The sequence below is a fragment of the Sprattus sprattus genome (genome assembly GCF_963457725.1).
Source record: "Sprattus sprattus genome assembly, chromosome: 12".
NCBI lineage: Eukaryota > Metazoa > Chordata > Actinopteri > Clupeiformes > Clupeidae > Sprattus > Sprattus sprattus.
The window spans coordinates 5,161,601-5,174,203 of NC_137910.1; the positions used below are offsets into that span (position 1 = coordinate 5,161,601).

A 12,603-nucleotide genomic window follows, 5' to 3' on the forward strand; every position below is an offset into this window, starting at 1 on the left:
GTTAATATTGTTGTATTGAGTGCTTTGGCAACAATGTATCGCACATTCATGCCAATAAAGCCATTTGAAATTGAAATTGAGTGAGAGAGACAGAGAGAGAGAGAGAGAGTGAGAGAGAGAGAGAGAGAGAGAGAGAGTGAGAGTGAGAGAGACAGAGAGAGAGAGAGAGAGTGAGAGACAGAGAGAGAGAGAGAGAGTGAGAGAGAGAGAGAGAGAGAGAGAGAGAGAGAGAGAGAGTGAGAGACAGAGGCACGGAGGGGTTTATCATAGTGTGACACATGCAGCTGAGCAGCTATGCTAACATGTCTGATTGATTGGCAGCTTTAATGGAACTCTAAGGGCTGGTCTGGCTCCATTATGAGTCACACACAAACTAGGAGAGGGAGCGGAGGGAGATGGAACAACAGAACTGAGAGAAATCTGCTGCATATGCCATATGTGTGTGTGTGTGTGTGTGTGTGTGTGTGTGTGTGTGTGTGTGTGTGTCTGTCTGCCTGTTTCTTTGTCGTATGCCCTTGTGTGTGTGTGTGTCTGTCTGCCTGTTTCTTTGTCGTATGCGCTTGTGTGTGTGTGTGTGTGTCTGTCTGCCTGTTTCTTTGTCATATGCGTGTGTGTGTGTGTAAGTGTGTGTGTCTGTCTGCCTGTTTCTTTGTCGTATGCGCTTGTGTGTGTGTGTGTGTGTCTGTCTGCCTGTTTCTTTGTCATATGCGTGTGTGTGTGTGTAAGTGTGTGTGTCTGTCTGCCTGTTTCTTTGTCGTATGCGCTTGTGTGTGTGTGTGTGTGTCTGTCTGCCTGTTTCTTTGTCGTATGCGCTTGTGTGTGTGTGTGTGTGTCTGTCTGCCTGTTTCTTTGTCATATGCGTGTGTGTGTGTGTAAGTGTGTGTGCGCGCTTGTGTTTGCATTGTCATCTGTTCTTGCTGCCGGCTGTGACATTTGACGGTGTCTCCACTGTCCCCAGATGAAGAAGCCTGTCACTGTCCTCTGAAGGCTGACAGCAGAGCAGATGCTGCGGTGTGTTTCATCCGAGGGAGAGAGGCACGGCGCGGAGCCCCACGCATTCTCTTATCCTGGCCTCGCTCACAATTATGACAAAGCCTGTTATGAGGACAATAGCCGTGTGAACACTTAGTCCATACCATTACGCATTGATTCAATTAGCTGACCTTTTTATACACAGTCACTTACAGGTGTACATTTGTGTACAGTACACGTGTTCCTAGGATACCAAGGTCGTGACCCCAGCATGGTCAGAACCGTACTCTATAGGTCAGGGAACCGCATGTGCATGCATTCTCACTTCTACCAGAGAACAAGAGTCCATGTTATGGTCATGTTAAAAGGAACATTTAATCTCCTGAAGGTCAGATTCGGTCTTAAGTCATCCGGTATCTTTTCCTGGACACCTTATAGGTGGAGTCTTTGTTGCAGGTGAGAGGCTGTTGGTATGAGCTCAGCATACTGTGCTCCTGAAGCAGTGTGAGGAGTGTATTGTAATAGCATACTGTGCTCCTGAAATAGTGTATTGTAATAGCATACTGTGCTCCTGAAATAGTGTGTGGAGTGTATTGTAATAGCATGTCCCTACTGTGCTCCTGAAATAGTGTGAGGAGTGTATTGAAATGGCATGTGTGCTCCTGAAGCAGTGTGAGGAGTGTATTGTATCCATAGTATTGTAATTGTAGCATGTGGCTCAGTCCAAGCCACCTTGTTTGTTTCCCATTTACAGAGCAGGGACTGTGAGTGTGTTTTTAAGTGTGTGTGTGTGTGTGTGCAGAGCAGGGACTGTACACAAACACCTTTCTGTTTGGACACAAACTGGACAGATAGCTGGACGAACATCAGGAGAACTTCGCTGAATTCGATGAAAAGCGTAATGGTTTATAGTCAAGGACTGTGCCTTTAACAGTGGGATTTGTTGTTGTTTAGGTGTCTTATGTGGGGGTGAGTGCTGGTCAGAAGAGCAGGGGGTGAGGCGAGACTCTCTCAGATGAGTGATGGGGGTGCTGTCTGGCCCAGGGAGGGGGGGGGGGGGGCAGCTCTCAATTTCACACTCCGTTTGGTTAATGGCCGGGGTGTTTAGTTCCCTATGATGTCGTCAACTCCCGCAGAGCTCCATCTCCCGCCACACACACACACACACACACACACACACACACACACAGACAAAAACACTCTGGCACACAAAACACTCACTCACTACACGCATGGCTGTATATGCACACGTACACACACACACACACACACACAGAAAGTCTTGAAGATGTATTCTCAAACGTTTGTGAGTCGTTTTTAAGCAAATCAATTCATGTATGAGTCTACACTCTTCTGTGTGTGCACACCACAAGACTTGTGTGGACAGTCCCTTCTATGCTTTGTGTGTGTGTCTGAGGGCACATGAGTAATGTGTGTGTGTGTGTGTGTGTGTGTGTGTGTGTGTGTGTGTGTGTGTGTGTGTGTGTGTGTGTGTGTTCTTGTGTCAAAGGGAGTGAACACAGAAGAGTCAGAGACAGAAGCTTCTTACACAGTCTATAAACAGGATATCCCAAACTTTATTTCCTGTGTAGAAGTGTACCTTGGAGAGCAATCACAGTTAGTGGACTTTCCTTCTTATTAGTTTGAGTGCAACACAAAGGATAAAGTAAAAACAGCAACGACTTCAACGAAACCATGATACTCCAATACTCATTGTTAAATAAAAACAAACTAATTAAACAGACAAATGAAAAAAAAACAACCTGTGAAACAGAGAGGAGAAAACAAACGAGAAAGGAAGAAAGAAAGAAAGAAAAGAAAGGAAGAAAGAAAGAAAGAAAGAAAGAGAAAAGGATTAGAAGTAAGAATGACTCATATGAGCTGATAGGTTAGGAGTTGAAGTGGAATGGAAGCTGAAGACACACACAGAGGATGGAAGAGAGAGGAAGGGTAAGTCTGAATTAAGAGCAACAAGAATTTGAGAAAGACAGAGGAAAGACAAAGATAGACACAGGTTTGTGTGTTACCCCAAATCCTGCTCGTATCATCATCATCAAAAATATTTTACTCCTTCACACACACACACACACACACACACACACACACACACACACACACACACACACACACACACACACACACACACACACACACACACACACACACACACACACAGACAAGACATATACACTGCTCAGTGCAGGAAAGAGAACAAAACTAGCTTCAAGCAACTACATCTTCAAAAGGCAATATTTGTCATTCTTGAATTTCCTATGGGTTTAAAATAAATATGTTGAATTCTCTGTGATGAGCAGATGCCTTACCCTTGCTCTGATTACAATGTACAGTATATACACATACGACCTCTTCAATGACAAAATATCCTTTGATGTACAATATTCTCTTATATTGTCAAATAATACAACCATGGCATTGAGCAAGCAGAGCCTTTTTGTACAATTACCCATGCACCACCCCCATGTAGTGAAAGATTTCTGCATTCACAAGAACAACAGATACTGCCTTTTTCATTTTTACATGTGCAAGTTAACAAAGAAAATATGAGCTTATTTAGATTGAAAACAACAAACAAACAAACTAACAAAAAAATCAAACAAATCCAAACAATAACTAAACAAACAAACTAAAAAAACAACTAAATTAAACGTCCAAGTCTATACAACATTCAAACCTCCATCGACATAAATGATTGGGATACTGCTTACTATATACAGACAGGTTAGCTTCCATGCACAGTGAGAACAAGTAGCACAATAACATTCCAAATATGGACATGGCAAAGGGGGGTTTGGGAGGAGGGGGTTTGGGGGGAGGGGGGCTGTGGTGTTGAGGATAAGGATCAAGGGTTTTGCATCACACGCAAAGAGACACGCCCACAGACAAGGACTGCAGAGCACGCACAGGGCCTCAGACGCGTGCCAAGAAATGTCCTCGGCAGACACAGACCTTAGTGATGGGACCTCGTCCGCCAGACAGACGCGCTCTGCAGGTGATATTCTGGGGAGGGGGGGGGGGGAGAGGGGGGGGGGGACGGGGAGAGGGGAAGAGACTGCACAGAGGAAGTCCTTTTTGTTTTTCCAAAACAGCATCAGTGCAGCAGATCAGAGTATGGCTGTACTTCACGCGACGCTGTCTCCGCCTCGGCCTCCTCCTTCACTTATAGTCTCACGCAGAGCGCTTAGTCACGCGTAGTTTCAGGACTAAGTCCCTTTCTTTTTTTTCATTTTTTTTTTTTTCTCGCTCATATTTTATTTGTCAAAAAGCTCCATCCGCATGGGTTGGAGAGAGAGAAAGAGAGAGAGAGAGAGAGTTCAGAAAAAAATGACGCAACAGCGGGTCTTTGTAGTACAGTCGCTTACAAATATGGAAACCAGTGCAGAACTTTTTCTTTAAGTTTAAAGAAGAAAAAAAAAAAGAAAAAAAATGACAGATGGTTAGAATAGAATGTTGGATTTTAACCCCCTTCATTATCAATCTACAGCTACTACAAACCCCGTACCCCATTCCAAGATAGTTTTTTTTTTTATGGATTAAAAATGCTTTTTAAGATACGCATCCTTCCATGAAAAGGTTTAAGTCAGACACAAGGGCTCAACCATCAACCCTCTGTCTTGGAAATGTGAACACCTGGTACAAATACTTTTTTTTTTTTTATTAACAAAGATCCCTTTTTTCAGGCAAAACTATAGCAAGGCTTCTTATTTCCGGGATGGACATTTGGTGTTGGTACAAAATGCCGCTTTCGCATAGAAAACAAGCTGGAGTGACTAGGGTGGCGTTAGAATCTCCACTCGAAAGATTTTTCCCTTTGGCAAATTTAGAGCAGGCTACACTACAGTGAACAAACAATAGCAGGCGTTTTTTTTTTTTGTTTGATTTTTTAATATATTTTCTTTTTGCTGTTCTAACTGCTTTCGATTCTTACGTTCATATCTATGGTGTTTTAATGTCTCTTGCCATGAGAAGTGTTGAGCATCGTCTTACACATCTGCACTAATACTACAGCTTCCTATGGATCTAAAGCAAAGCTGGAGTTTCTCTGCAAGCTTCACATTTCACAACCAGTCTACCTTAGGATGTTTTTTTTATTTGTATTTACGTAAACAACCACCGAATGACAGGTCACTGCAGGTATAAGGATGGACAAACTGAGCTAAGCTCTCTATTTCTTAACTGATTAACTGAACTAGTCACGCCAGAGACAAGAGGCGTCCAGATGTCAACTGTCGACACGTACTGGATGGGCACGCTGAGTGAGTGTCAGGATGCGGAGTAACAGTCGTCAGTGTAAACCTTAAGTCCTGATATCGGCAGTAAGACAATTAGACACGCAAACACACCACGCTGTATAAAAGGACATTTCCTCTCTCTACCTCCTCCATGAGCCAAAGGCCCTTGAGAGAACCGACCCTAGCCCCGTAAAGATCCACATGGGAATGAAGTCCTTCAAAAAAAAAAGGACTTCTACTGCATCGTAGGAATTTGACTATTTCTACTCTGTCTACGTTTACGTTTAATTTAGTTAGAATTGTATTCAATATTATACTTTAATTGTAAAACTTAGTCTAGTGTGTGTGACAGTCGGTGTGTTTGTTTTCACACAACTGTGGTTCTGGCCGAAGTATGGACGTGTATTTCTGTGTTTGTGTCAGTGTGTGTGTGTGTGTGTGTGTGTATGTGTGTGTACATGTACGCTTGTGACTGTGACCAGGTAAACTCTGACTACCGCTGGTGACAGACTTGTAATCGGACACTCGGAAATGGCACTTGCAGGACATAGAAAAGCTCTGTTCGAGACAGCTTCGACTACATCTGTCTACTACATCTATCAAGCGTTGAAACCCGCAGGAAAAACCCTGATGGTACCAGAGGTCATAAAAGTCCTTTAGGGTCATAGTGGTTCTATGGCTATGCTGGACCATCTCTGTTAATGTCATTTTGGTCTTTATCAGTCAAATGATTCCACCATTGAATTTGACCTTTAGTTGACCTTTATGTACTCAATCAGTTGACCTTTATGTACTCAATCAGAGTTAGGGCAATCCTGAACGACTTCTCAGACCTCGATAGCAAGCCCTGACTACCAGCATCATCCTGCCAACCAGCGGACAAAACAATTAAGACTACAAATCCCATAGTTCTCAACCATCCGGAATTCCAATACCTGCCGAAAACACATCAGCTCACTGGACTCCCATTATATTTACCGCCCTGTGTCAAACAACCACAACTCTCCACAAACATTTCCTGGTTTGGCTGTCAGCATATTCAGATTCGCCTACTTTATAAAGGGTCCCTTTTGGATGAAATCTAGTGTGGAACCGGTCACAGCCAACAGGATTTCACCCGAGGAAAAACATCCCCACCTATCACAGCCAATTGTTTACATAAATGCAGAGAACACAGGGGGCGGGACAGAGTATGGGGACAAGTACGACAGAGGAGAGTGGCCGTGATCGGAGATGTCAAACAAACAAACAAACAAACAAACAAACAAACAGGATGGCGATGAACGAAAGTTTTTGCCGCAGTCGCTTCCGTCTCCTCCAATAAGTCTGATTTTGTTTTTGTCATAGTGTTGTCTGTTGCTTAAATTGCGTGCATGTCTGGCTGTGTGTGTGTGTACATCAGTTGTGTGTTAACTGTATGCGAAGAATATGCATGTAGCCATGTATGTGAATATGTACGTGTGCATGTAGACCTAGTGTACGAATGTGTGGTGATGTGTATGGGTAAGTGTGTATGTGTGTGTGTGTGTGTGTGTGTGTGTGTGTGTGTGTGTGTGTGTATATGTGTACAATTTGATCAGCCTGTCAACTTTGTGTGTGTGTATGTATGTGTGTTGTTTATGTGTAATGCGTGTGAGTGTGTGTGTGTGTGTGTGTGTGTGTGTGGGGGGGTATGTGAATATGTGAATGTGTGTGTGTGTGTGTGTGTGTGTGCATTCAGAAGGCTTTGATGTGGCAGTACGCCTCCAGCGAGCTGAAAATGATGTACAGGAGCCAGAAGCTGATAAAGATCATGCAGGTGACGGCCTTGGCAGTCCGCGGGCCCCCCAACTCGCCGCCGATGTCGGGCCGGCGCCGGTACATGAGAATGGTCACAGTGATCAGGGCGAAGACCGTGAAGAGCGTGACGGAGAACGCCAGGTTGCCCGGGTCCACCCGGAACTCTCGGCCCTGGGAGTTGTGGTAGATGGCCGCGATGGACCACGCCACGCCGATGCCCAGGAACACGTTGACCGCGTTGCTGCCCGTCACGTTGCCGATGGACGCGTCGGCGTACTGGTCCTGGATGGCCGCCACCTTGCTGGCAAAGGTGTCTACGGAGAAGGAGAGAGACGTGGACGTGTCATTATTTGTCGTGTTAGTAGACGAAATGAAAGAGACAGAGAGAGGGAAGGAGGCAGAGAGAGATCATGACGGGGGAAGAAAAGAGATACGTTTGAGAGAATTTCTTTGAAAAAACACTTTCTTTCTCTCTCTTTCTCCCTCTCCCTCTCGCACACACCACACACACACACACACACACACACACACACACACACACACACACACACACACACACAAACACACACACTGACCATGGCAGGAGAGACGTGGACGTGTCATTATTTGTCGTGTTATTAGACAAAATGTTTTGGGCTTTTTTTAATGCCTTTAATTGATAGGTTAGTGAAGAGTGGGACAGGAAATGAGAGGGAGAAGAGGTGGAGAGTGGACTGGAGAAATGACATCGGGCCGGATTCAAACCCGTGTCCTCCATGGGCGTCAAGCCCGAATGTGGTCGAGGCCACTGTGTGAGTTACACTGCCCCCCTTATAGACGAAATGTAAGAGACGGAGAGAGGGAAGTATAGAGCAGATAGAGATCATGACGGGGGAAAAAAAGTCAAAAAAAAGATACGTTTGAGAGAATTTCTTTGAAAAAACCCTTTCTTTCTCTCTCTTTCTCCCTCTCGCACACACACACACACACACACACACACACACACACACACACACACACACACACACACACACACACACACACACACACACACACACACACACACACATACACTGACCATGGCAGCTAGAGGGGAGAGTGTTAAACCCTAGAGTGTGTGAGCTGCTGTCAGCTCAGCTCTAATCCCTCTGTCACCATGGAGAAAGGCTGAGGGCAACAGGCCTCGAGAGCAAGACAAACAAGGGAGGCTGCCCTGTACACACACACACACGCACATGCACACACGCACACAAACAAACACACACACACACACACACACACATATATACAGTCATTCTCTCTCTCGCTTTCTCTCTCTCCCTCTCAGACACAAACACACACACACATTAAACAATGTGGGTTTGATTTGTTACGGTGTGGTTAACCTCATATGTAAATTTGAATCAGGGTGTTTTTATTGTCAAATGCTGTGGTTAACATTCTGCTCTCTTTCCATCCTCTCTCTCTCTCTCTCTCTCTCTCTCTCTACTTTCTTCGCTCTTTCACCATTTCATTGCTGTGCATTTCTCAATTATCTCCTCCTCTGTTCCACTGCTGTATAAACAGGAGAGTGCTTAACTTTCTACCCCCCCCCCCCCTTCCCCTGCTGTTCCATAAGATTTATTACATTAAGTGTGGACGATACACACTATACTGCAGCTGAGAACTAGCCTGGATACCAGCCCGAACCCCGAACATTTCCCCATGCCGAATAATCTGTGTGAAACACATTTCAATGACTTCATATAAAATAAACGATTGTAATTGAGTAATCAGTACAGGGAGACTGCAACCTGAATGGGGAAGCTTTTAAGCAAAGCTCAAACAATAGCTTCTGATGTAAGAGAGTCCAGTTTTCTCTTCCCTTCTTCGTAACTAAACCTTTATCACTGTACTCCAAAAAGGTGCAGAAACCCGTCAGGATCTTGTGAAGAACCGTTTCACTACCCAATGACTCTGTTTAAATCCCAACGACAAAAGGTTAATCGCAGAACCTTGTTCTGTACAAGGAACTGTTTGCTGACAAATAGTTCTGGATCCAACCTTTACAGTCTGTGTTCTTCCATGGGAGCGAGCGGACACCTTTCTGGTCAGCACTTAACCCTGCTGCAAATGATCTCCGCTAGGCAGAGCCCTCGAGTGGAGGTCAGATGGTGCGGCCACTGAGGGGCTGAGAGTTGTTTAAAGGAGTTTGCTGACAGAAGCTGTGAAGTCCTCTGTGGAGTAAGGGGAGAGGAGTGAGGGGTGAGGAGGGGAGTGAGGGGAGAGGAGTGAGGGGAGGGGAGAGGAGTGAGGGGAGGAGAGAGGAGGGGAGAGGAGTGAGGGGTGGGGAGAGGAGTGAGGGGAGGGGAGAGGAGTGAGGGGAGGGGAGAGGAGTGAGGGGAGGGGAGAGGAGTGAGGGGAGTGAGGGGAGAGGAGTGAGGGGAGGGGAGAGGAGTGAGGGGAGGGGAGAGGAGTGAGGGGAGTGAGGGGAGAGGAGTGAGGGGAGGGGAGAGGAGTGAGGGGAGGAGAGAGGAGGGGAGAGGAGTGAGGGGAGTGAGGGGAGTGAGGGGAGGGGAGGGGTGGGGAGAGGAGTGAGGGGAGGGGAGAGGAGTGAGGGGAGGAGAGGAGGGGGGAGGAGTGAGGGGAGGGAAGGCTAGAGCTGCTAACTGCTGCCTACAACTTGATACAGAAGGGAGGCATTAAGGGGAGAGGAGAGGAGGGAGGGGAGGGGAGGGGAGGGGAGGGGAGAGGAGGGAGGGGAGAGGAGAGGAGAGAGGAGAGTAGTGAGGGAAGAGGAGTGAGGGGAGGGGAGGGTAGAGCTGCTAACTGCTGCCTACAACTTGCTACAGAAGGGAGGCGTTAAGAACTCTGATCTCCACCTTGGTGCCCAACATATATCAGTCTACCATCTGCACACCTCTTGGGATTGTTTGAGTTATCTTGCTTTGAATTTCTGTGTGTTCATAGAAGAAGCAGTTGCAGCTCAAACTGGTCCTTCTTGTGAACACCGGTTTGTACCACTAGGGGGCGCTCTGGAATCTGATGCAGGGCTCCTCTCTGCCACTCCTAGAGGTGACGTGCCCAGGTGATGTGTCTCCATCTCTCTCTGCCCCTCCACTCTCATCAGTGCCACTCTTCATTAGCTGAACACATCTAATTACACTCATCAGGCTCGTTATAATTACACAGCGACCTCAGTCAGGTATGCTGGCACACAGGGAGAAGGAAAACAAGGCAATGGGGGAGGACTGAGATGCACACACACACACACACACACACACACACACACACACACACACACACACACACAGGACTGAGAGACGCAGGTTTAACCGCCTTCATACCCACCTGCTCCTTGGTGTTATTTCACACCTACACCAGCATGAGACGGGAGACTAACCAACGACTAGACACGCCCTAACCACAAGCACAGCCACGAGAGGTCATTACTAGTGCTACTAGATATCCATGGAAACATGGAATAGTGATGTCGGTACTCTAGTGTGTGTGTTACGCTGCTGTAGGAGAGCATAGTTCCTCTTCCTCTTCCCTCTTGGAGTCACCATCTTCCTCTTCCCTCTTGGAGTCACCATCTTCCTCTGTCTCTTCCTCTCTTCCTTACTCTTCATGCTATTTGATCGTGCCTTTCCATCTCTGTTGTTTGCCTCATCTCTTTCTGCTCTCCTCACTCCCTTCCATCCCCGCTCCTCTACATCACATCCGTCTTTCCTTCAGCACGCAGTTATCCATCTCCCTTCCCTCCTGCTTTAGTCCCCCGCCTTTTCTCTTTTCTTCAGTGCTCCTCCCATCCTCTCTCTTTCTCTGGTGTTTCTCACCACCCCCCCCCCCCCCCCACACACACACACACATTTCCTTCCTTCTTCTTACCTCTTGTGAGAGAGAGGATGAGATCTTTTTCCATTTAAGACCAGGGACAGTCTGAGGCTTTTCCGCAGGCTTAAGCACCGTGAATAGCCTTGATCTCCTGTCTCCAATAGGATATGGAATATTGGGGACTTTTGCAAACAGAAAACCTCAACCATACAAACTTGCAAACAGTACTTTGTTATGGCTATGAAATTGTTGAAAACCATGTCCTTGATTCCTTTGCATAATTTAAATTGTCCGTAAATAGATTTTCTTCACAAATTCAAGCCATTTCCGTTGCTAGGCAACCCAAACTAACATTACCCATCTATTTCTAAATTTCTCTCGTTCTGCTGTTGCGTTTTATTCCATTCCCTAGTTCAGCCCCAATTGGGCCGTGCCGCACTCCAGGACCGCACTGAGGCCTTTGGGCCCCGGCTCCAGTCCAGCATCGGAGACGGAAAAACAATCTGAGACGCCGGGGTTTTACCCCATAGTGTAAATGTACCACGGCTGTCTCACACGACTTTCAGTTCCCTGTCCACCCTCTTTTTCTCCTTCACCTCTTTACCTCACACACACACACACACACACACACACACACACACACACACACACACACACACACACACACACACACACACACACACACACACACACACACACACACACACACACACACACACACACACACACACACACACACACACCGTTCTCATTTCCTCTCTTTTCTCCATCTCTCCATGTGTCCCTCACTTGTCCCCCCCCCCCCTCTCTCCTCCTCTTCCCCCTCCTTCCTCATCAACCTCTTTCCCTTACCTAACCTACTATTCTTTCTCTTTTTCATCTCTCCATTCCCTTTCTTCTCTCCTTCTCTCTCACCTGGCACATAGATGCCCAAGGCCTCGAGAACACACACATTATCATGCAGCGGAGAACACACACACACACACACACACACACACACACACACACACACACACACACACACTCACTCACTCACTCACTCGCACAGGCACACACACACACACACACACACACACACACACACACACACACACACACACACACACACACTCACACACACACACACACACACACTAGCCCACCTGGCACAGACGTCCCGAGAGCCACGAACACCACGGCGGTGACGGAGTCCTTGAGGCCGACGGTGCAGCCGAAGTGGGAGGCCAGGTCCCCGATGAGGGCGGTGAGCAGGCCGATCATGCAGATGGACACCACGAAGCAGGCCCAGCCGTTCCAGTAGTCGGTGGGGGGCACGAACGCAAACAGAACCTTCCAGAACACCGTCAGGAAGTGCATGACGTAGTCGAAGCAGGACGGCAGCTTCTCCTCGCCGCACTCCTCGTCATCGTCATCTTCACCTGAGCGGGGGGGGGGGTGGGGGGGTGGGAGAACAGAGGAGAAGAAGAGATGAGAGACGAGGAGAGCGAGAAGAGGAGGCACACGCGGGGAGATGGAGAGTGAGCATGGGAGAGAGTGAAGGCCATATGAGAGGGAGGAGAGGGAGAGGAGGAGATAAAAGTGTAAGGTGAGCAGAAGATGAGACACAGAAGAGAGGGAGGAGAGAAGAAAGGAGAGAGAATAGGGGGAGAGAGACAGGAAGAAAAGGAAAGAAGAAAGAAAAGAAGATAAGGTGACAAGCGTCCAGTGAGCAGAGGGCTGGAGGAGTGTGGGCTCAGACTCCAGTGGGGATAGAAGCAGAGCCCAGAGAGATGGAGGGATTCACTCCAAATGTCAAACGGCTGATTCA

At 47.1% G+C, this 12,603-nt stretch overlaps 1 protein-coding gene across 1 annotated transcript in view; it reads right to left on the reverse strand.

The window, feature by feature from the left end:
- Positions 1-5,631: 5,631 nt before the first annotated feature.
- slc8a1b (solute carrier family 8 member 1b) overlaps positions 5,632-12,603 on the reverse strand; it is a 122,854-nt gene continuing 115,882 nt past the window's right edge. Inside the window, exon 7 of the mRNA XM_080849344.1 lies at positions 5,632-7,315. Within this exon, the coding sequence (XP_080705470.1) occupies positions 6,939-7,315 (377 nt within the window). The 3' untranslated portion in view covers positions 5,632-6,938. The remainder of the gene's footprint in view (positions 7,316-12,603) is intronic.